The sequence below is a fragment of the Rhinoraja longicauda genome, chromosome 34 (genome assembly GCF_053455715.1).
Source record: "Rhinoraja longicauda isolate Sanriku21f chromosome 34, sRhiLon1.1, whole genome shotgun sequence".
NCBI classification, from domain to species: domain Eukaryota; kingdom Metazoa; phylum Chordata; class Chondrichthyes; order Rajiformes; family Arhynchobatidae; genus Rhinoraja; species Rhinoraja longicauda.
In genome coordinates, this window is record NC_135986.1 from 1 (window position 1) to 23,732 (window position 23,732).

Consider the following 23,732-nt stretch of genomic DNA (forward strand, 5'->3'; position numbering starts at 1 on the left):
GATGGTCTGCATCCCAGAGTACTCAAGGAAGTGGCCCTAGAAATCGTAGATTCATTGGTGATCATTTTCCAATGTTCTCTCGACTCTGGGTCAGTTCCTGTGGACTGGAGGGTCGCCAATGTAACTCCACTTTTTAAGAAAGGAGGGAGAGAGAAAACAGGGAAATATAGACCAGTTAGCCTGACATCGGTAGTGGGGAAGATGCTGGAGTCAATTATTAAAGATGTTATATTAGCGCATTTGGAACTTAGTGACAGGATCGGTCAAAGTCAGCATGGATTTATGAAGGGGAAATCATGCTTGACTAATCTGGGATTTGTTGAGGATGTGACAAGTAGAATAAGGGAGAGCCGGTGGATGTGGTGTATCTGGACTTTCAAAAAGCCTTTGACAAGGTCCTACACAAGAGATTAGTGTGCAAAATTACAGCACATGGTATTGGGGGTAGGGTATTGACATGGATAGAGAACTGGTTGACAGATAGGAAGCAAAGAGTAGGAGTAAACGGGTCCTTTTCGGAATGACAGGCAGTGACTAGTGGAGTGCCGCAAGGCTCGGTGCTGGGACCCCAGTTATTTACAATATATATTAACGATTTAGACGAGGGAATTAAGTGTGACATTTCCAGGTTTGCGGATGACACAAAGCTGGGTGGTAGTGTGAACTGCGAGGAGGATGCTATGAGGTTACAGGGTGACTTGGACAGGTTGTGTGAGTGGGCGGATGCATGGCAGATGCAGTTTCATGTGGATAAGTGTGAGGTTATCCACTTTGGTGGCAAGAACATGAAGGCAGATTATTATCTGAATGGTGTCAGATTAGGAAAAGGGGACGTGCAACGAGACCTGGGTGTCCTTGTACATCAGTCACTGAAAGTAAGCATGCAGGTACAGCAGACAGTGAAGAAAGCTAATGGCATGTTGGCCTTCATTGCGAGAGGGTTTGAGTTTAGGAGCAAGGGAGTCCTACTGTAGTTGTACAGGGCCCTGGTGAGACCACACCTGGAGTATTGTGTGCAATTTTGGTCTCCTAATTTGAGGAAGGACATTATTGCTATTGAGGGAGTGCAGCGTAGGTTCACCGGGTTAATTCCCTGGATGGCGGGACTGACAAATGTTGAAAGAATGGGCTTATATTCGCTGGCATTTAGAAGGATGAGAGGGGATCTTATAGAAACAGAGTAACTCAGCGGGTCAGGCAGCATCTGTGGAGAACATGGATCGGTGATAATTTAACGCGACCCTCTTCAGATCTTTACTTTGCAATTTTTACTTGGCTTATAACATTTATTACATAATATATATTGGTGAATATAATGGCGGCTTTAAACATTAGAAAATATCAAACTGACCACTTGAAATTTACAATGGAAGATTTACACAAACATTGTTTTTGTCAAACAGAAAGCTTTTGAAAAGAAGCATACTCCTGAACAATAAATTCTAAATTCATTGAACAAAGCGGTTTAATTTCAGCATTTACAAGGATTATTGATGCATGGGTTTAAAGTCTAGTTTCCTTTCCACAATTACGTACATAAAATCACATGAGACATCGGTCGGGTAGACGGTCAGAACCATTTCCCCAGGTTGGACATGTCCAACACAGGACGACGTGGTTTTGAGGTGAGAGGGGGAAAGTTTAATGGAGATGTGTGGGGCAAGTTCTTCTACACAGAGGGTGGTGGGTGTCTGGAACTCGCTGCCAGGGGTGGGGGTGGAGGCAGATACCATAGTGGGGTTTAAGAGGCTTTTAGATAGGCTCATGAACATGCAGGGAATGGGGGGGATATGGATCATGTACAAGTAGATACGAGATAAGAGGACATTAGTTTAACTTGGCATTGTGGTCGGCGTGAACATTGTGGGCCGAGTGGCCTGTTCCTGTGCTGGACTGTTCCATGTTAATTCAGCCATTATAACTTTGACCCATTGACCCCCATTCACCTATCATTGAGGGGGTGGGGGCCGGGGAGGGGGAGGGGGTGAGGGGGTGGGGGTAGTGCCGGTGATGGGGGAGGGGGTGAGGGGGTGGGGGCCGGGGAGGGGGTGAGGGGGTGGGGGTGGTGCCGGTGATGGGGGAGGGGTGGTGTCACCAATAGCCTAGTTGTTGTCCATGACCTGATGTATCCAGTCCAGGTAATTGTCCACCTTGGTGTAGAAGCCGACGGTGCCGCAGCCGACGCCCCACGACACGATGCCCCCGACGAAGAGACGCCTCTGGTGGGGTCTGGCGGACGGGAAGACCATGGCTCCACCGCTGTCGCCTTGACACGAGTCGGAGCCGCCGTCGCCGCCGCCCGCACACAACATGTTGCGGGAGATGTGGACGGGTTGTCCGGCCAACATGCGCCGACACTCGGCCAGTTGCCGTAGCGGGATGCGGGCGTACATGAGACGGGATGGTAGAGTGTTATTCTCCGTTACCCCCCAGCCCGACACTAGCCCCAGCTTGTTGGCGACCAGCTGCGACCGGGAGTCGGCGCTAGGGAGACACACTGGCGACAGGAGAGGACCGAAGGCGACCCTCCCATCGATCTGTACCAGGGCGATGTCATGGTCGTAGTTACGTTCTGACCCGATGTCTGGGTCGTGTCTATAGTCCGGGTGGACGAAGACGCGGCGTGGACGGAGCCGGGTTCCTCGGTCCATCTCCCAGAGGTCGGTCAGGCCGGCGACCAGCTGCAACTTCCCGGTCCCAGACACAACATGAGCCGCTGTCAACACCCAGCGATCACCCACCAGAGCTCCAGCACCGCGCCGACCCTGGAACAGAACCTGCCACGGGAAATTGCCAGCAGCCGCCTCTCGGCCTCGTAACACCCGCTCCTGTGGGGGGAGAGGGCGGCTCGGGTAACCACACACTGCCGGGGGGGGGAGAGGGGGACCGAGGTTGGGGAGAGGGGGGGAGAGGGGGGAGAGAGTGGGGGGGGAGGGGAGAGAGAGTGGGGGGGGAAGGGGGAGAGAGGTTGGGGAGAGGGGAGAGAGAGGGAGGAGAGAGGGGGGGGAGAGAGGGGGAGAGACGGGGTAGAGAGTTGGGGGGGGGGGGAGAGAGGGGGGGAGAGAGGGGGAGGGAGAGGGGGGGAGAGAGAGTGGGGGAGAGACAGTGGGGGAGAGAGAGAGGGGGGAGAGAGGGGGGGAGAGAGCGGCAGAGGGGGGAGATAGAGTGGGGAGAGAGAGGGGGGGAGAGAGGGAGAGAGAGTGGGGGAGAGAGAGTGGGGGAGAGAGAGAGTGGGGAGAGAGAGGGGGTGAGAGAGGGGGAGAGAGAGGGTGAGAGAGTCAGGTGCATTGCATGTACACAACCAGACGCACACACATGTTGATGCACATGCACACGTGACAGGGCACACGAGAGGTTGACACGAGGGGTCACTATCCCACACACACTGGGGGACAATTTACAGAAGCCAATTAACCTACAAACCCGCACGTCTTTGGAGTGTGGGAGGAAACCGGAGCGCCCGGAGAAAACCCACGCGGGTCACGGGGAGAACGTACAAACTCCGTACAGACAGCGCCCGCGGTCGGGATGGAACCCGGGTCTCCGGCGCCGAGAGGCAGCAGCTCTACCCGCTACACCACGAAGGGTGAGCGTAGGTGGGTGATTGCTGGACGGCAGGGGACGCGATGGGCCGAAGGGTCTGTGTCTCCTTTACGCAGACACCCCGTGGATGTTGACTGTGCGTTGTGATTCCCTCTGATCTCGTACCTGGGGCGCAGTGTGGAACGACCGGCCCGGTCTCCTCGTTCTCCCACGTCCCCGTCTCCGTACAGCTAAAGTTCCCTGTCAAAGCAAGTGGACAAACCAGTCAACAGATGTGTCCACAATGGTGGGTGTTGGCCGGCTCGCTGGAGTTTAGAAGGATGAGAGGGGCGGGGGTGATTAAATACACAGAGGGTGGTGGGTGTATGGAACGAGCTGCCGGAGGAGGTAGTTGAGGCTGGGACTATCACAACGTTTAAACAACATTTGGACAGGTACATGGATAGGACTGGTGTTGGAGGGGTATGGGCCAAACGCGGGCAGGTGGGACTAGTGTAGATGGGGCATGTTGGTCGGTGTGGGCAGGTGGGACTAGTGTAGATGGGGCATGTTGGTCGGTGTGGGCAGGTGGGACTAGTGTAGGTGGGGCATGTTGGTCGGTGTGGGCAGGTGGTACTAGTGTAGATGGGGCATGTTGGTCGGTGTGGGCAGGTGGGACTAGTGTAGATGAGGCATGTTGGTCGGTGTGGGCAGGTGGGACTAGTGTAGATGGGGCATGTTGGTAGGTGTGGGCAGGTGGGACTAGTGTAGATGGGGCATGTTGGTCGGTGTGGGCAGGTGGGACTAGTGTAGATGGGGCATGTTGGTCGGTGTGGGCAGGTGGGACTAGTGTAGATGGCGCATGTTGGTCGGTGTGGGCAGGTGGGACTAGTGTACATGGGGCATGTTGGTCGGTGTGGGCAGGTGGGACTAGTGTAGATTGGGCATGTTGGTTGGTGTGGGCAGGTGGGACTAGTGTAGATGGGGCATGTTGGTCGGTGTGGACAGGTGGGACTAGTGTAGATGGGGCATGTTGGTCGGTGTGGGCAAGTTGGGCCGAAGGGCCTGTTTCCACGCTGTGTGACCTGTTTAACAACCTCAGACTTTCAATGATTCTTTAGCCAGAGGGTAGTGAATCTGTGGGATTCTTTGCCACAGACGGCTGTGGAGGCCACAAGTCAGTGGATATTTTTAAGGCAGAGATAGATAGACAGATTCTTGATTAGTGCGGGTGTCAGGGGTTATGGGGAGAAGGCAGGAGAGAGTTTGGGGGAGCGAGAGAGGGAGTGGGGGGACGAGAGAGGGAGGGGGAGATTGGGGCGAGTGGGGAGAGAGGGAGTGGGAAGGTTAGGAGGGAGAGATAGATCAACCATGATTGAATGGCGTGGAGTCGATGGGCCGAATGGCCTCATTCTACTTCTATCCCTTATGACCTTGTGTTTGTTTCTTTACTGCCTCCCCTGTAGCAGAGGCCTGTGGTACATCATTGCTCACAGGGCCCAAAGTCCCAAAGTCCCAAAACAACCTTCCACCAGCAAGAAGGATGTGCCGGCTCTGGAGAGGGTCCAGAGGAGGTTTACGAGAACGATCCCAGGAATGAGTGGGTTAACATATGATGAGCGTTTGTCGGCACTGGGCCTGTACTCACTGGGCCTGTACTCACTGGGCCTGCACTCACTGGGCCTGTACTCACTGGGCCTGTACTCGCTGGGCCTGTACTCGCTGGGCCTGTACTCGCTGGGCCTGTACTCACTGGGCCTGTACTCACTGGGCCTGTACTCACTGGGCCTGTACTCACTGGGCCTGTACTCACTGGGCCTGTACTCACTGGGCCTGTACTCACTGGGCCTGCACTCACTGGGCCTGCACTCACTGGGCCTGTACTCACTGGGCCTGTACTCACTGGGCCTGTACTCACTGGGCCTGTACTCACTGGGCCTGCACTCACTGGGCCTGTACTCACTGGGCCTGTACTCGCTGGGCCTGTACTCACTGGGCCTGTACTCACTGGGCCTGTACTCTCTGGGCCTGTACTCACTGGGCCTGTACTCGCTGGGCCTGTACTCGCTGGGCCTGTACTCTCTGGGCCTGTACTCACTGGGCCTGTACTCACTGGGCCTGTACTCGCTGGGCCTGTACTCGCTGGGCCTGTACTCGCTGGGCCTGTACTCGCTGGGCCTGTACTCGCTGGGCCTGTACTCGCTGGGCCTGTACTCGCTGGGCCTGTACTCGCTGGGCCTGTACTCGCTGGGCCTGTACTCGCTGGGCCTGTACTCGCTGGGCCTGTACTCGCTGGGCCTGTACTCGCTGGGCCTGTACTCGCTGGGCCTGTACTCGCTGGGCCTGTACTCGCTGGGCCTGTACCCGCTGGGCCTGTACCCACTGGGCCTGTACTCGCTGGGCCTGTACTCGCTGGGCCTGTACTCGCTGGGCCTGTACTCACTGGGCCTGTACTCACTGGAGTTTAGAAGGATGAGGGGGGGCCTCATTGAAATGTACAGAACAGTGAGCGGCCCGGATAGAGTGGATGCGGTGAGGATGTTTCCACTGGTGGGAGAGTCCAGGACCAGAGGGGGGGAACGAGAGAGGGAGAGTGGGAGAGGGGGAGAGGGGGAGAGGGGGAGTGGGGAGAGAGAGAGAGTGAGAGTGGGGAGAGAGAGAGAGTGAGAGAGTGGGGTAATGGGGGTTTATTCCTTTGGGGGAAGATACTCACGTTGGTTGCCCTGGCCCATGTGGTAGTAGGGTTGGTTGCCCTGGTCCATGTGGTAGTAGGGTTGGTCGCACTGGTACTGGACCTGGGAGCTGTACGTTGTGTTACCAGCGCCGGTCGGGAAGATGAAGCGCCCGTTGTCTATGTTGGGCGGTGAGCCGCACTCCACGGCTGGGAACAGGATCAACGTCACCAGCAGCCCCCTGTGTTCACACCACACCAAGGTGGGCCTTGGTCACACCACACCACACCAAGGTGGGCCTTGGTCACACCACACCACACCAAGGTGGGCCTTGGTCACACCACACCAAGGTGGGCCTTGGTCACACCACACCACACCAAGGTGGGCCTTGGTCACACCACACCAAGGTGGGCCTTGGTCACACCACACCACACCAAGGTGGGCCTTGGTCACACCACACCACACCAAGGTGGGCCTTGGTCACACCACACCAAGGTGGGCCTTGGTCACACCACACCACACCAAGGTGGGCCTTGGTCACACCACACCAAGGTGGGCCTTGGTCACACCACACCACACCAAGGTGGGCCTTGGTCACACCACACCAAGGTGGGCCTTGGTCACACCACACCAAGGTGGACCACACACAGTCATAGGAGCAGAACTAGGCCCTGCATCTCTCCCCGCGACCCTCGTGGGTTTACTCCGGGCGCTCCGGTTTCCCCCCACACTCAGGAGACGTGCGGGTTTGTAGATTCATTGGCTTTGGTACAAGTGTAAATTGCCCCTCGTGTGTGTGTGGGATAGTGTTAGTGTGCGGGGTGATCGCTGGTCGGCACCGACTGGGTGGGCCGAAGGGCCTGTTTCCGCGCTGTATCTCTAAACTAATCTAAAGTAAACATGTGTATTTAGTTGATGTCGTGACCACTGACGTCTCTGATCTACAACACGCACTGACACACATAGAAACATAGAAACATAGAAAATAGGCCCTTCGAGCCTGTACGCACCGCCATTCAATATGATCATGGCTGATCATCCAACTCAGTATCCCGTACCTGCCTTCTCTCCATACCCCCTGATCCCTTTAGCCACAAGGGCCACATCTAACTCCCTCTTAAATATAGCCAATGAACTGGCCTCAACTACCTTCTGTGGCAGAGAATTCCACAGATTCACCACTCTCTGTGTGAAAAAAACTTTCTCATCTCGGTCCTAAAAGACTTCCCCCTTATCCTTAAACTGTGACCCCTGGTTCTGGACTTCCCCAACATCGGGAATAATCTTCCTGCATCTATCCTCTCCAACCCCTTAAGAATTTTGTAAGTTTCTATAAGATCTCCCCTCAAACTTCTAAATCCCAGCGAGTACAAGCCGAGTCTATCCAGTCTTTCTTCATATGAAAGTCCTGCCATCCCAGGAATCAATCTGGTGAACCTTCTCTGTACTCCCTCTATGGCAAGAATGTCTTTCCTCAGATTAGGAGACCAATACTCCAGGTGTGGTCTCACCAATGCCCTGTACAACTGCAGCAGAACCTCCCTGCTCCTAAACTCAAATCCCCTCGCTATGAATGCCAACATACCATTGGCTTTCTTCACTGCCTGCTGTACCTGCATGCTAGCTTTCAATGACTGGTGTACCACGACACCCAGGTCTCGTTGCATCTCCCCTTCTCCTAATCGGCCACCATTCAGGTAATAGTCTGACGCTCACTACACTGACACAGGGGGCCAGCGGTAACTCCGTGAGCCCACCCCCCCCCCCCCCCCCCACCCACCTGCCTTTAGGTCCGTGAATCAGTCAAGGCGACACTTTCACCACAGTTCCCTGCTCCAACATCCAACCCAAAGTCTCCTGGTCGCGGTTTAACCGCAATAAAGACTTACGCAGACATTTGTGCCTGGACTCCGACCATGTCCCATCCGGCTGGCATTCAATGAAGTAGTGAGGAATGGTCTTGTAACCCTGAGAGAGAGAGAGATAGAGAGAGGGGAGAGATAACATACAACATACAACACAGAACGTAGAACATACAACGCAGAACATACAACACAATCCGCAGGCATTGCCACTTTCATTTCACTGCACATCTTGTATGTGTATGTGACTTGACATAGAACATACAATATGGAACTTACAACACAGAACATACAACACGGAGCACGCAACATACAACACACAACGTGCAGCGCACAAAAATTGAACATACAACATACAACAGACAACATTCACCATAGAACATACAACATAGATCGTATGCCATAGAACATGCACCATACAACGTAGAACATAGAACATACAAATTACAGCATAGAACATGCAACATGGAACATACAACATATAACATAGAACAGTGGACTCGGTGACAGTTTCGCCGAACACGCGCTCGGTCGGACAAGACTTTCCGGGTGTTGATTAGTGCGGGAGTCGGGGGTTATGGGGGAGACAGCCGGAGAATGGGGGAGACGGCCGCAGAATGGGGTTAGGGGGAGACAGCCGGAGAATGGGGGAAACGGCCGGAGAATGGGGTTGGGGAGACGGCCGGAGAATGGGGTTAGGGGGAGACAGCCGGAGAATGGGGGAAACGGCCGGAGAATGGGGTTAGGGGGAGGTGGCCGGAGAATGGGGTTAGGGGGAGACAGCCGGAGAATGGGGTTAGGGGGAGGTGGCCGGAGAATGGGGTTAGGGGGAGAGACGGCCGGAGAATGGGGTTAGGGGGAGACAGCCGGAGAATGGGGTTAGGGGAGACAGCCGGAGAATGGGGTTAGGGGGAGAGATGGCCGGAGAATGGGGTTAGGGGGAGAGACGGCCGGAGAATGGGGTTAGGGGGAGACGGCCGGAGAATGGGGTTAGGGGGAGACAGCTGGAGAATGGGGTTAGGGGGAGAGATGGCCGGAGAATGGGGTTAGGGGGAGAGACGGCCAGAGAATGGGGTTAGGGGGAGACAGCCGGAGAATGGGGTTAGGGGGAGATAGCCGGAGAATGGGGTTAGGGGGAGACGGCCGGAGAATGGGGTTAGGGGAGACGGCCGGAGAATGGGGTTAGGGGGAGAGACGGCCGGAGAATGGGGTTAGGGGGGAGGGAGAGATAGATCAACCGTGAATGAATGGTGGAGTAGACTTGATGGGCCGAATGGCCTCATTCTGCTCCTATCACTTGATCTTGTGACCTGCTGAGTTACTCCAGCACTCTGCGTCTAACGGTACGATGCAGGAACAGGCCCCTCATGGAGTCAGACCAGGGCCGTCTTAACGCATGGCCCTGATGGGCACTTGCCCCGGGGCCCACGAGCATAGGGGCCCCATGCAGGGCCATCTTAACGCATGGCCCTGATGGGCACTTGCCCGGGGGCCCACGAGCATAGGGGCCCCATGCTGATCTGTGTATGTTAAGTGACTTGCAATAAATAAATACTACTTTAAAAATGTAGGTTCAATAAGTGCTTTTTTCGCAACATTTTAGGTCCCTAAGTGCTTCTCACAGCGATCTGTAAGTGCTTTTCGCAACAATGCAGCACCCTAAGTCCATCGCTAAGTGCTTTTCGGTAAGTGCTTTTCGCCGGCACGACAGGGGGGGGCTGGTAGGGAAAGGGGGGTGGGGGAGAGTAACGGTGGGGGCCCCAGTACACTGCCCGGGGGCCCATAATGCTGTAAAAACGGCCCTGAGTCAGACTGCTCAGAGTCAGGCCCTTTAGCCCAACATGTTCATGCCGACCAGTGTGCCAGCCCGTACTGACCCCATTTGCCTGCACTTGGTCTGGAACTGTGTGCTGGTGATTCTGTGACTGGTCTACATGATACACAAACAGTGGCCGTGACTCCCCTCCCCTCCCCTCCCCTCTGCCGGGTGATGGGGAGGCCTGGCCATATCTCACCTCCACGATCTCATAGCCGGGCTGACAGGCCACCTTTGCCCGGTCTTTCACACGGAATTGCTTCCAAAGTGGTGAGACGGCGCCGTGGGCCGGGACACGCCTGGGACACACCACATCTGATCCTGAGGAGGGAGAGGACACGGGGCGGGTTACATGGAGTAACTCAACGGGTCAGGCTGCATCTGTGGAGAGAAGGAATGGGTGACGTTTCGGGTCGAGACCCTTCTTCAGATTGAGAGTCGGGGGAGAGGGAGACACAGAGATATGGAAGGGCAAGGTGTGAAAACGAGACATCAAAGGGGAAGCAGACCAAGGAAAATGTAGATGATTGTTAGAATAGATCGGCCTATTCTATCTCTGTGAGCCTCGTTGGCATCTTCTGACAGCTAACACTGATCTATTCTACAGTTTCATTGACCGGCATCCCCTTTCATGTCTCACTTTCATCCACAATCAGTACCCCGTTCCTGCTTTTCCCCCACATCCCTTGATCCCATTAGACCTAAGAGCTAAATCTCACTCTCGCTTGAAAACACCATGAGAGTTAAAGGTCATGGAGTCACCAAGTGGTGGAGTCATAGGTCATGGGTCACAGAGAGGTGGAGTCGTAGGTCATGGAGATGTGGAGTCAGGGGTCATGGGTCATGTAGATGTCGAGTCATGGGTCATGGGTCATGGAGATGTGGAGTCATGGGTCATGTAGATGTGGAGTCGAGGGTCACGGAGATGTGGAGTCATGGGTCTTGCGTAATGTAGATGTGGAGTCATGGGTCGAGGGTCATGGGTCATGGAGATGTGGAGTCATGGGTCATGGAGATGTGGAGTCTTGGGTCATGGGTCGTGGGTCATGGGTCATGTAGATGTGGAGTCATGGGTCATGTAGATGTGGAGTCATGGGTCATGTAGATGTGGTGTCATGAGTCATGGGTCATGGGTCATGTAGATGTGGAGTCATGGGTCATGGGTCATGTAGATGTGGTGTCATGGGTCATGTAGATGTGGTGTCATGGGTCATGGTGTCAGTGGTCACACAGACTTGCAACTTTAGGGTCATGGAGAGTTGGAGTCATGGGGTTAAGGGGTGTTGGGGTCAGGGCATCGTGGCATGTCGGAGCCTTGGCGATATCCCACATCGCAGAGACATGTTGGTGGGTTAATTGACCCGTAATGGCAAGACGTATCAGAGCCAAGTAGCCGGGCGAGAGGGGATGTGAAAGGGGATGTGAGAGAGGATGTGAGAGAGGATGTGAAAGTAGTCGGGCATGTGAGAGGGGACGTGAGAGGGCATGTGAAAGTAGTCGGGCGTGTGAGAGAGGATGTGAGAGAGGATGTGAAAGTAGTCGGGCATGTGAGAGGGGACGTGAGAGGGCATGTGAAGATAGCCAGGGCATGTGAGAGGGGATGTGAAGGTGGCCAGGCATGTGAGAAGGGATGTGAAGGTAGCCGAGCATGTGAGAAGGGATGTGAGAGGGGATGTGAAGGTAGCCAGGCATGTGAGAGGGGATGTGAAGTGAGAGGGGAAATACAATGTGTTAGGGCAGGAACGTTCAGTTTCAGTTTCATTCATGGTCCCGTGTACCGAGCGAGGTACAGTGAAAAGCTTTTGTTGCGCGCTAACCAGTCAACAGTAAGACAACACATGATTACAATCGAGCCGTCCACAGTGTGCAGACACAGGATAAAGGGGATAACGTTGTGTGCAATGTAAAGCAAGCAAAGTCCGATCAAGGATAATCTGAGGGTCCCCAATGAGGTAGACGGGAGGTCAGGACCGCTCTTTGGTTGGTGAGAGGACGGTTCAGGTGCCTGATAACAGCCGGGAAGAAACTGTCCCTGAATCTGGAGGTGTGCGTTTTCACACTTCTGTACCTCTTGCCCCGATGGGAGAGGGGAGGAGAGGGAGTGGCCGGGGTGAGACTGGTCCTTGATTATGCAATTTGACAGTTTACATTTACAGAAGCCAATTAACCTACAAACCCGCACGTCTTTGGAGTGTGGGAGGAAACCGGAGCGCCCGGAGAAAACCCACGCAGGTCACGGGGAGAACGTACAAACTCCGTACAGACAGCGCCCGTGGTCGGGATGGAACCCGGGTTTCTGGAGCCAAAGGGCAGCAACTCTATTCGGGGGGGGGGGGGGGAAGGAATGGCAAAAGGAGGTGGTTGGAATCATTCCTGTATGAGCTAGCATGGGCCCGATGGGCCGAACTGGATCCTTGATCGTGCGGCCAGGGGTGTTGGGTTGGTTGTCCGGGGAACTGGACTCAAGGACGATGATCAATGCTTACGTTTACAAGTGCGTCCGTCTCCTTGAAGCTCAAATCCAATGGCACAGTAACAGAGGAATCCGCCAATGGTGTTGCCACAGTAGTGACTACAGTTATGGGGGGAAGTCTCACATTCATTCACATCTGGTGGGGGAGGGGGGGAGAGGGGGGGAGAGGGGGGAGGGGGGGGAGGGGGAGGGGGAGGGGAGAGGGGAGAGATGGTTGTTCATCAGTACATAAGTGACCGGGGCAGAATTAGGCCATTCGGCCCATCAAGTCTACTCCGCCATTCAATCACGGCTGATCTATCTCTCCCTCCTAACCCCATTCTCCTGCCTTTGCCCCATAACCCCCGACACCCGCACTGATCAAGAATCGATCTATCTCTGCCTTAAACATATCCACTGACTTGGCCTCATCAGCTTTAGTCATAGAGTCATAGAGTGATACAGTTGGAAACAGGCCCTTCGGCCCAACTTGCCCAAACCGGCCAACATGCCCCAGCTACATTAGTTACCACTTGCCCGCGTTTAACCCATATCCCTCCAAACCTGTCCTGTCCATGTACCTGTTTAACTGTTTCTTAAACGTTGGGATAGTCCCAGCCTCAACTACCTCCTCTGGCAGCTCGTTCCATTCACCCACCACCCTCTGTGTGGAAAAGTTACCCCTCAGATTCCCATTAAATCTTTTCCCCTTCACCTTGAACCTATGTCCTCTGGTCCTCGATTCCCCTACTCTGGGTAAGAGACCCGATCTATTCCTCTCATGATCTTGTACACCTCAACAAGATCACCCCTCATCCTGCTGCGCTCCAAGGAACAGAATCTCATCCATGTTCCCTGGAGCTGCTGCCTGACCTGCTGATTACTCCAGCACTCTAATCTTTATTTTTTATACTGGTATCTGCAGTTCCTTGTATCCGACACTAATTCGAGTTGAACTTTGTAAAATGTGAAACTTACCCACTCTTGAGTAGAGAGCCAAGAAACCAGAGAAGGGCCGGATGCCAGAGGTGTTGGCTCGGAACGCAATGCCCATGGAGTTGGTTCCGGAATAATACTCGTAGAGTCCAGGGTCACCCTCACTTCCATCCCTCCTGCCACACAGTCTCGCCAACTCACTCCCCTCTGACATCACCTGCCCAGAAACGGGAACGTTGTCCATGAGATGGGAGCGAGAGGGAGAGAGAGTTACATCACCTGTCTCTCCTCTACCCTCACCTGCATCACCTGTAGCTCCTCCCACCTCACCTGTACCTGCACCTCCTCTGCCCTCATCTGCATCACCTGTAGCCCCTCCCACCTCACCTGTACCTGCACCTCCTCTACCATCATCTGCATCACCTGTAGCTCCTCCCACCTCACCTGTACCTGCATCTCCCCTACCATCATCTGCATCACCTGTAGATCCTCCCACCTCACCTGTACCTGCATCTCCTCTACCATCATCTGCATCACCTGTAGCCCCTCCCACCTCACCTGTACCTGCACCTCCTCTACCAGCATCTCCATCACCTGTAGATCCTCCCACCTCACCTGTACCTGCACCTCCTCTACCATCATCTGCATCACCTGTAGATCCTCCCACCTCACCTGTACCTGCACCTCCTCTACCGTCATCTGCATCACTGAGACTCACTGTGATGGATGTTTCTCTTTGGTTTTGGTTTATGATTGTATGTGTTATTGCTTATTATTATTGGTCTTATTGTTGAACTGCGGGTAATTGTTTCATTTCACTGCACATTTATGTGTATGTGACAAATAAATTGACTATTGACCTGTAGCTCCTCCCACCTCATCTGTACCTGCACCTCATCTACGTCACCTGTACCCTCACCTGCATCACCTGTAGCTCCTCCCACCTCACATGTACCTCCTCTATCCTCACCTGTAGCCTCATCTGCATCACCTTAACCTCCTCCCACCTCACCTGACCCGCTGAGTTACTCCAGCACTCAGTGTTCTCCCGAGATGCTTGGTATAAATCACATTGTCCCCTAGTGTGCGTAGGATAGTGTTAGTGTGCGGGTGATCGCTGGGCGGCACGGACTCGGTGGGCCGAAGGGCCTGTTTCCACGCTGTATCTCTAAAGTGAAGTGAAGTTGGGTCTGACGGTCTGGCCCTTCAGCTTTACCTGGACGTAGCTTGACAGGCACCCGTCTGAAGACTCGATGTCCAAGTAGGGGATGTAGACTTTGATGATGTAACCTGGTGGGGTGGAGATGAGCCAGTCCTGGCTGGTGATGCGAGGATATGCCAGGGGGTGGTTGGGCGATGTGAGTTCACCCGAAAGGTTGGCTGAGCCGGGCGGCGAGAGTGACGGTGAGCACCGAGCAGAAGACGCCGGTGAACCTGCGGGAAACCAACCCACAATACACTTTAGACCAGTTTAGTTCAGAGATACAGTGGTGGTACAGCAGGCAGTGAAGAAAGCGAATGGTATGTTGGCATTCATAGCGAGGGGATTTGAGTTTAGGAGCAGGGAGGTTCTGCTGCAGTTGTACATGGCCTTGGTGAGACCACACCTGGAGTATTGTGTACAGTTTTGGTCTCCTAATCCGAGGAAAGACATTCTAGCCATAGAGGGAGTACAGAGAAGGTTCACAGATTGATCCCTGGGATGGCGGGACTTACATATGAAGAAAGACTGGATAGACTCGGCTTGTACTCGCTGGAATTTAGAAGACTGAGGGGGGATCTTATAGAAACGTACAAAATTCTTAAGGGGTTGGAGAGGCTAGATGCGGGAAGATTGTTCCCGATGTTGGGGAAGTCCAGAACCAGGGGTCACAGCTTAAGGATAAGGGGGAAGTCTTTTAGGACCGAGATGAGAAAGTTTTTTTCACACAGAGAGTGGTGAATCTGTGGAATTCTCTAGCCACAGAAGGTAGTTGAGGCCAGTTCATTGGCTATATTTAAGAGGGAGTTAGATGTGGCCCTTGTGGCTAAAGGGATCAGGGGGTATGGAGAGAAGGCAGGTAAGGGATACTGAATTGGATGATCAGCCATGATCATATTGAATGGCGGTGCAGGCTCGATGGGCCGAATGGCCTACTCCTGCACCTATTTTCTATGTTTCTATGGAAACAGGCCCTACGGCCCATCGAGTCCATGCCGACCAGCGATCCCCCACACACTAACACGAAGGGCGAAATGGCCTCCTCCTGCACCTATTTTCTATCCTCTACACACTAGAGACAATTTACAATTTCACCAAACTAGTTTTATGTTATCTCACTTTCTCATCCAGTCCCTACACACTTGGGCCAATTAACCCACACGTTTTTGAAGTGTGGGAGGAAACCGGAGCGCGCGGAGAAAACCCACGCGGTCACGGGGAGAACGTGCAAACTCCGTACAGACAGCACCCGTAGTCAAGCTCTACCCGCTGCGCCACCGTGCCGCCCTGTGGAAACAGGCCCTTCATAGAGTCACAGAGTGATACAGTGTGGAAACAGGCCCTTCTGCCCGCATTTGACCCATATCCCTCCAAACCTGTCCTATCCATGTACCTGTCCAACGGTTTCTTAAAGGATGGGATAGTCCCAGCCTCAACTACCTCCTCTGGCAGCTCGTTCCATACACCCACCACCCTCTCAGGTTCCTATCACCCCTCAGAAAAAATCACCCTCAGATTCCTATCAAATCTTTCCCCTTCACCTTGAACCCATGTCCCCTGGTCTTCGATTCCCCTACTCTGGGCAAGAGACTCTGTGCGTCTACCCGATCTATTCCTCTCATGATTTTGTACACCTCTATAAGATCACCCCTCATCCTCCTGCGCTCCATGGAATAGAGACCCAGCCTGCTCAACCTCTCCCTAGAGCTCACACCCTCTAGTCCTGGCAACATCCTCGGTTTATTACCTGATAAAGGGGTTTAAATCTCTGTGATAGAGAGGTTTCGCTCTGACTTACCACATGCCTACTGCGTATCAGGTCTGCCGAGTACGGCTCAGTTCATGCACGCCCCCCCTCCACCTTCCCCCCCCCCCCCCCCCCCACCCTCCCCTCCCCACCCACCCCCCACCCCACGGCCCAGTGTTGACGCTCCGGCCTCTCACACTGGCTCAGCGGCCGGAGGGAGGGAGGGCGGTGTGTGTGTGTGTGTGTGAGTGTGTACTAACCACCGGTCAATGATCACGGACTTTGCTCCCTGTTATCGATCAAAGAAACATGGAAACATAGGCACAGAGAAACATAGAAACATAGACAATAGGTGCAGGAGGAGGCCATTCGGCCCTTCGAGGCAGCACTGCCATTCAACATGATCACAGCTGATCATCCACAATCAGTACCCCGTTCTGCTTTCTCCCATACCCCTTGATTCCGTTGAGCTAAATCTAACTCGCAACTTTGAAAACATCCAACTACAATCTCCTCTGCCTCGTAAACACGCCATGTGGTTTTATTGACAGAGATTGAAGGGTACTGATTGTGGACGATCAGGAGCAGAGAGGTTCTGCTGCAGTTGTGCAGGGCATTGGTGAGACCTCCTAATCTGAGGAAAGACATTCTTGCCATAGAGGGAGTACAGAGAAGGTTCACCAGATTGATCCCTGGGATGGCGGGACTTTCATATGAAGAAAGACTGGATAGACTCGGCTTGTACTCGCTGGAATTTAGAAGACTGAGGGGGGATCTTATAGAAACTTACAAAATTCTTAAGGGGTTGGACAGGCTAGATGCAGGATGATTGTTCCCGATGTTGGGGAAGTCCAGAACAAGGGGTCACAGTTTAAGGATAAGGGGGAAGTCTTTTAGGACCGAGATGAGAACTTTTTTTTCACCACAGAGAGTGGTGAATCTGTGGAATACTCTGCCACGGAGGGTAGTTGAGGCCAGTTCATTGGCTATATTTAAGAGGGAGTTAGATGTGGCCTTTGTGGCTAAAGGGATCAGGGGGTATGGAGAGAAGGCAGGTACGGGATACTGAGCTGGATGATCAGCCATGATCATATTGAATGGCGGTGCGTACAGCCTCGAAGAGCCGAATGGCCTACTCCTGCACCTATTTTCTATGTTTCTATGTTTCTATGGTACAGCGTGGAAACTGGGCCTTCGGCCCACCGAGTCTACGCTGACCAGCGACCACCCGTTCACACTAGTTTTATGTTATCCCACTTTCTCATCCACTCAAGTTTAGTGCTAAGTACGGGGGTCAGGAGAAGGCAGGCGAATGGGGTTAGGAGGGAGAGATGGATTGAATGGCGGAGTGGACTTAATGGGCCGAATATCCTAATTCTGCTCCTATCATTTATGAACTTATGAAGTTCCCTGTTTATTACTGAGATGGGAAACAAATCAACGGGGACCTTCAATGGGACAGGTGTTTAAAGAGCGGCCAAACCCCAGGACCAGAGAGAAATAGCGGGAGAATGGATCAGATGGGATTGCTGCACTGAGAGGCAGCATCAACCCGGCGGGCCTCTTACATAAAGAGGTGCAATTTAGATTAGGGACACAGCATGGGGACAGACCCTTCGGCTCGCCGAGACCACGCCGACCATCGGTCACCTGTTCACACTAGTTTTATGTTATCCCACTTTCTCATCCACTCCCCACACACGAGGGACAATTTACAGAGATACAAATAACCAACACACCCGCCCGTCTTTGGAGTGTGGGAGGAGACCACGATGATCCCTACCAAGTGACCCACATTAACAACCTTGAGAAGTTCCAGAGAAGAGCTGCCAGGTGACTATAGAAGGGCCAGTAGTGTCACAGAAATGCTTCATGAACTCAAATGGGACACCCTCCAAAGACGCCGTGTAATCTCCAGGTTTACTGCAGTCTACAAAGAAACCCGCTCATTAGCCCCATCCAACATTGCCCATCTTTCATACAACGGAACAACACACCAGGAACTCGACTGAACCAAGCCTTGAGTTATATAACCATCCAGACCAACAAAGACTGTTTCCGCTACTCGCCGTACCCCAGAACCATCCCTGTTTGGAATCCTTTGCCATTGCATATAAAATCTGTTGCTGATAGTAAATCTTTTAGACTGGTGCTTGCAAACACTGAATTTTAAATCTGCAACTGCATGTATTGAGGGACTGCACGTTTACAGCCCGTCAAGAGCGGCGGCTGGTGCAGCATCGACAAGACAAACCGGAGCACCCGAAGAAAACCCAGGCAGGAGAAGGTGCAAACTCCACACAGACAGCACCCGAGGTCAGGATGGAACCCGGGTCTGTGGAGGCAGCAGCTCTACCCGCTGAGCCACCGTGCAGCCAATGGAGGGTGGCTCTTCCCACAATGCAGAGCGCTGGAGAAAGGGCCCGGGCTTCGACAGTGGGGAGGGCGGGGTCAGGGACGTCATTGTGCGACCCAGAATGCCGTGCAGCCGAAGCAGCGGGAATAGGGGGCCATTCCTGTCCGCGGTGCATTGTGGGTAGAACCAGTCGCCATTAATCCATTCATCCTGTATGAAGCTTTTGACACATATTGACCATATGTGAATGGAATAACCCAAGAGGCTCATCTTTCAAATAAATAACTCAGCGGGACAGGCAGCATCTCTGCGAGAAGGAATGGGTGACGTTTCGGAGTTGAGACCCTTCTTCAGACTGCTTCGGGATAAGGGAAACGAGAGAAATAGACATGAGAGATGTTCGAGAGGTATCAAAGCCGTCTTGTTGAGTCGCTTTGTCTGAAGAAGGGTTTCGACCCGAAACCAGGGGTCAGGGATTATGGGGAGAAGGCAGGAGAATGGAGTCAGACCATACAACAAATTATCCCCCAACATTTCCGCCACCTCCAACGGGATCTCACCACTGGCCTCATCTTCCCATCCCCTCCCCCTCTCTGTGTTCTGCAGAGACCGTTCCCTCTGTAACTCCCTGTTCCACTCGTCCCTTCCCACCCAAACCACCCCATCCCCGGGCACTTTCCCCTGCAACCGCAGGAGATGCAACACCTGTTCCTTTACCTCCCCCTCAACTCCATCCAAGGACCCAAACAGTTTTCCAGGTGAGGGCAGAGGTTCACCTGCACCTCCTCCAACCTCATCTACTGCATCCGCTGCTCCAGGTGTCAACTTCTCTACATCGGCGAGACCAAACGCAGGCTCGGCGATCGTTTCACTGAACACCTTTGCACAGTCCGCCTTAACCAACCTGATCTCCCGGTTGCTCAGCACTTCAATTCCCCCTCCACTCCCAATCTGACCTTTCTTTCATGGGCCTCCTCCAATGTCAGAGTGAGGCCCAGAGCAAATTGGGGGAACAGCACCTCATATTTCACTTGGGCAGTTTACACCCCAGCAGTATGAACATTGACTTCTCTAACTTCAGTTAGTCCCTGCTTCCCTCTCTATCCCCTCCCCTTCACAGTTCTCCTACTACTTTTCCTGCCTCCGTCTACATCCTATTTTTGTCTCGCCCCCCTCCTTGTACAGGGCCCTAGTGAGACCGCACCTGGAGTACTGTGTGCAGTTTTGGTCTCCAAATTTGAGGAAGGATGTTCTTGCTATTGAGGGCGTACATCGTAGGTTTATTAGGTTAATTCCCGGAATGGCGGGACTGTCATATGTTGAAAGACTGGAGCGACTAGGCTTGTATACACTGGAATTTAGAAGGATGAGAGGAGATCTTATCGAAACGTATAAGATTATTAAGGGGTTGGACACGTTAGAGGTAGGAGACATGTTCCCAATGTTGGGGGAGTCCAGAAAGCAAGGGGCCACAGGTTAAGAATAAGGGGTAGGCCATTTAGAACTGAGATGAGGAAAAACCTTTTCAGTCAGAGAGTTGTTGAATCTGTGGAATTCTTTGCCTCAGAAGGGCAGTGGAGGCCAATTCTCTGAATGCATTCAAGAGAGAGCTAGATAGAGCTCTTAAGGATATCGGAGTCAGGGGGTATGGGGAGAAGGCAGGAACGGGGTACTGGATGAGAATGATCAGCCGATGATCACATTGAATGGCGGTGCGTACAGGCTCGAAGGGCGAATGGCCTCTTCCTGCACCTATTGTCTATTGTCCCCTGACATCAGTCTGAAGAAGGGTCTCGACCCGAAACACTCACCCCATTCCTTCTCTTCAGAGATGTGCCTGACCCGCTGAGTTACTCCAGCATTTTGTGTCTACCTTCGATTTAAACCAGCATTTACAGTTTGTTTCCTAGCAATGATTGAATGGTGGTGTAGACTTGATGGGTCGAATGGCCTAATTCTGCTCCTATCACTTATGATTTTCTGAAAGCGTCACCTATCCATGTTCCCCACAGATGCTGCCTGACCCGCTGAGTTACTCCAGCACTCTGTGAAACGTCACCTATCGATGTTCTCCACAGATGCTGCCTGACCCGCTGAGTTACTCCACAACTTTATGTCTTTAAGTGATAGGTGGATACAGGTGAGGGAGGCTTGATTGACAGATGGGTTGACAAAGGCCAGAGATGAGAAGGAAAAATAATACTTTTTATTGATGATATTTACAGCATTTTTTGGGGGAAAGTACAGTTGTTGGGATAAAACCCCAGCCACGACTGTGCTGCCCCGTGAAGCACACGCTGTGGGGATCCTCTTCACTGATGTTGGGGTACAGAGCCGTACAGCACAGACACAGGCCCTTCGGCCCGACTCGTCCAATACCTGGAGTATTGCGTACAGTTTTGGTCTCCTAATCTGAGGAGAAACACATTCTTGCCATAGAGGGAGTACAGAGAAGGTTCACCAGATTGATTCCTGGGATGGCAGGACTTTCATATGAAGAAAGACTGGATAGACTGGGCTTGTACCCGTTGGAATTTAGAAGATTGAGGGGGGGGATCTTATAGAAACTTACAAAATTCTTAAGGGGTTGGACAGGCTAGATGCAGGAAGATTGTTCCCGATGTTGGGGGAGTCCAGAACTAGGGGTCACAGTTTAAGGATAAGGGGGAAGTGTTTTAGGACCGAGATGAGAAAACATTTCTTCACACAGAGAGTGGTGAGTCTGTGGAATTCTCTGCCACAGAAGGGTAGTTGAGGGCCAGTTCATTGGCTATATTTAAGAGGGAGTTAGATGTGGTCCTTGTGGCTAAAGGGATCAGGGGGTATGAAGAGAAGGCAGGTACGGGATACTGAGTTGGATGATCAGCCATGATCATATTGAATGGCGGTGCAGGCTCGAAGGGCCGAATGGCCTACTCCTGCACCTATTTTCTATGTTTCTATGTTTCTATGTCCATGCTGACCAAGATGCCCCATCTACCAGATGTTCATACGCTAGTCCCATTTATAGAACGTAGAACAGCACAGGAACAGGCCCTTCGGCCCACAATGTCTCTGCTGAACAGGACACCGAGACCAACTCTTACATAACCAGGGTGTTGCCAGAACTCGAGGGGCCTGAGCTCCAGGGAGAGGTTGGGGCAGCTAGGACTCTATTCCGTGGAGTGCAGGGGGGGGCGAGGGGTGATCTTATAAAGGTGTATAAAATCATGAGGGGAATAGATTGGATAAATACACAATCTTTGGCCCAGAGTCGGGGAATCAAGAACCGGACAACACAGGTTTAAGGAGAGGGGGGGAACGGTTTAATAGGAACCCGAGGGGTATCTCTTTCACAGAGATGGTGTTGGGTGCATGGAACAAGCTGCTGGAGCAGGTAGTTGAGGCAGGTATATTCACATTATTTAAAAAACACTTGGACAGGTACATGGATAGGACAGGTGTGGAGGGATGGTGGAACAGGCGCTGGCAGGTGGGACTAGCGTAGCTGGGGCAAGTTCGGCCGAAGGGCCTGCTTCCGTGCTGGGTGACTCCACGACTCTGTGACCAAGTCCGGTGGCAGGATGAGAGGCGAGGATGCCAAACGCTGGCACTGCGACCTCATCTACCTGGACAAACAGAGGGCAGAGTCGGCGGGCCCGCCCACAGAGTCCGGCCCCTCCATAGGGCGGCCGCGAGTCTCATGTTAAAGTCTCTGGTGGAGATCGCGGTCAGAGCAGGGGCCCGGCCCAGGCCAACAGCGGGCAGTAGGGCGGCCATCCAGGCAGCGGAGAGTCGAAGACATCGCAACTCCCGGCTGTGGGCGGAGAGAACAAAAGGACACAGAGTGAGTCAGGAGCGTGGAAGGTCAGAGTACCGGGTGGTCGCTAGGTCTCTATCTCTGTGACTCTGTGTCTCGTGGCTCTGTGTCTCTGTGTCTCTGTGACTCTGTGTCTCTGTGACTGTGTCTCTGTGTCCCTGTGGTCTCTGTGTCTCTGTGACTCTGTGACTCTGTGACTCTGTGTCTCTGTGACTGTGTCTCGTGTGTCCTGTGTCTCTGTGTCTCTGTGTCTCTGTGTCTCTGTGTCTCTGTGTCTCTGTGTCTCTGTGTCTCTGTGTCTCTGTGTCCTGTGTCTCTGTGTCCCTGTGTCTCGTGTGTCTCTGTGTCTCTGTGGTCTCTGTGTCTCTGTGTATCTCTGTGACTCTGTGTCTCTGTGTCTCTGTGACTGTGTCCCCTGTGTCCCCTGTGTCTCTGTGTCTCTGTGTCTCTGTGTCTCTGTGACTGTGTCCCTGTGTCCCTGTGTCTCTGTGTCTCTGTGTCTCTGTGTCTCTGTGTCCCTGTGTCCCTGTGTCTCTGTGTCTCTGTGTCTCTGTGTCTGTGTGTCACTGTGTCTCTCTGTGTCTCTCTGTGTCTCTCTGTGTCTCTGTGTCTCTGTCTCTCTGTCTCTGTCTCTGTGTCTCTGTGTCTCTCTGTGTCTCTGTGTCTCTGTGTCTCTGTGTCTCTGTGTCTCTGTGTCCCTGTGTCTCTGTGTCTCTGTGTCTCTGTGTCTCTGTGTCCCTGTGTCTCTGTGTCTCTGTGTCCCTGTGTCTCTGTGTCGTCTGTGTCTCTGTGTCTCTGTGTCTCTGTGTCTCTGTGTCTCTGTGTCTCTGTGTCTCTGTGTCTCTGTGTCTCTGTGTCTCTGTGTCTCTGTGTCTCTGTGTCTCTGTGTCTCTGTGTCTCTGTGTCCTGTGTCTCTGTGTCTCTGTGTCTCTGTGTCCTGTGTCTCTGTGTCCGTGTGTCTCTGTGTCTCTGTGTCTCTGTGTCTCTTGTGTCTCTGTGTCTCTGTGTCTCTGGTGTCTCTGTGTCCGTGTCTCTGTGTCTCTGTGTCCTCTGTGTCTCTGTGACTCAGTGACCTGTGTCTCTGTGTCCTCTGTGTCTCTGTGTCCCTGTGTCCTGTGTCCCTGTGTCTCTGTGTCTCTGTGTCTCTGTGTCCTCGTGTCCTGTGTCCTGTGTCTCTGTGTCTCTGTGTCTCTGTGTCTCTGTGTCTCTGTGTCTCTGTGTCTCTGGTGTCCCTGTGTCCTGCTGTCTCCTGTGTCTCTGTGTCTCTGTGTCTCTGTGTCCCTGTGTCTCTGTGTCTCTGTGTCTCTGTGTCCCTGTGTCCCTGTGTCTCTGTGTCTCTGTGTCTGTGTGTCTCTGTGTCTCTGTGTCT

General features: G+C 53.2%; 1 protein-coding gene across 2 annotated transcripts; it reads right to left on the minus strand.

The window, feature by feature from the left end:
- Positions 1 to 1,282: 1,282 nt before the first annotated feature.
- LOC144609349 (complement C1s subcomponent-like) lies at positions 1,283 to 16,342 on the minus strand. 2 transcript variants are annotated; one of them, XM_078427780.1, is made up of 9 exons: positions 16,260 to 16,342; positions 14,477 to 14,694; positions 13,303 to 13,477; positions 12,359 to 12,481; positions 10,072 to 10,193; positions 8,084 to 8,162; positions 6,236 to 6,403; positions 3,709 to 3,783; positions 1,285 to 2,863 (listed from the first exon to the last, which is right to left on the minus strand). In XM_078427780.1, the coding sequence occupies exons 3-9, from the start codon at positions 13,472 to 13,474 to the stop codon at positions 2,103 to 2,105; spliced, it is 1,500 nt and encodes a 499-aa protein (XP_078283906.1). In that variant the 5' UTR covers positions 13,475 to 13,477; positions 14,477 to 14,694; positions 16,260 to 16,342; the 3' UTR covers positions 1,285 to 2,102. The 2 variants fall into 2 exon arrangements, with proteins under 2 accessions (XP_078283907.1, XP_078283906.1); XM_078427781.1 differs by lacking the exon at positions 12,359 to 12,481 and having other exon boundaries at positions 1,283 to 2,863.
- Positions 16,343 to 23,732: the final 7,390 nt, after the last annotated feature.

Bases quoted from the DNA above. Each gene is read 5' to 3' on its own strand.
- LOC144609349 (XM_078427780.1), bottom strand. From the start codon at position 13,474: ATGTCAGAGGGGAGTGAGTTGGCGAGACTGTGTGGCAGGAGGGATGGA. The intron at 12,482-13,302 runs GTAAGTTTCACA...CTCCCCCACCAG, and splicing joins GGCTCTCTACTCAAGAGTGG to ATGTGAATGAATGTGAGACT. The intron at 6,404-8,083 runs GTAAGTCTTTAT...TCCTGTTCCCAG, and splicing joins GTCCAGGCACAAATGTCTGC to CCGTGGAGTGCGGCTCACCG.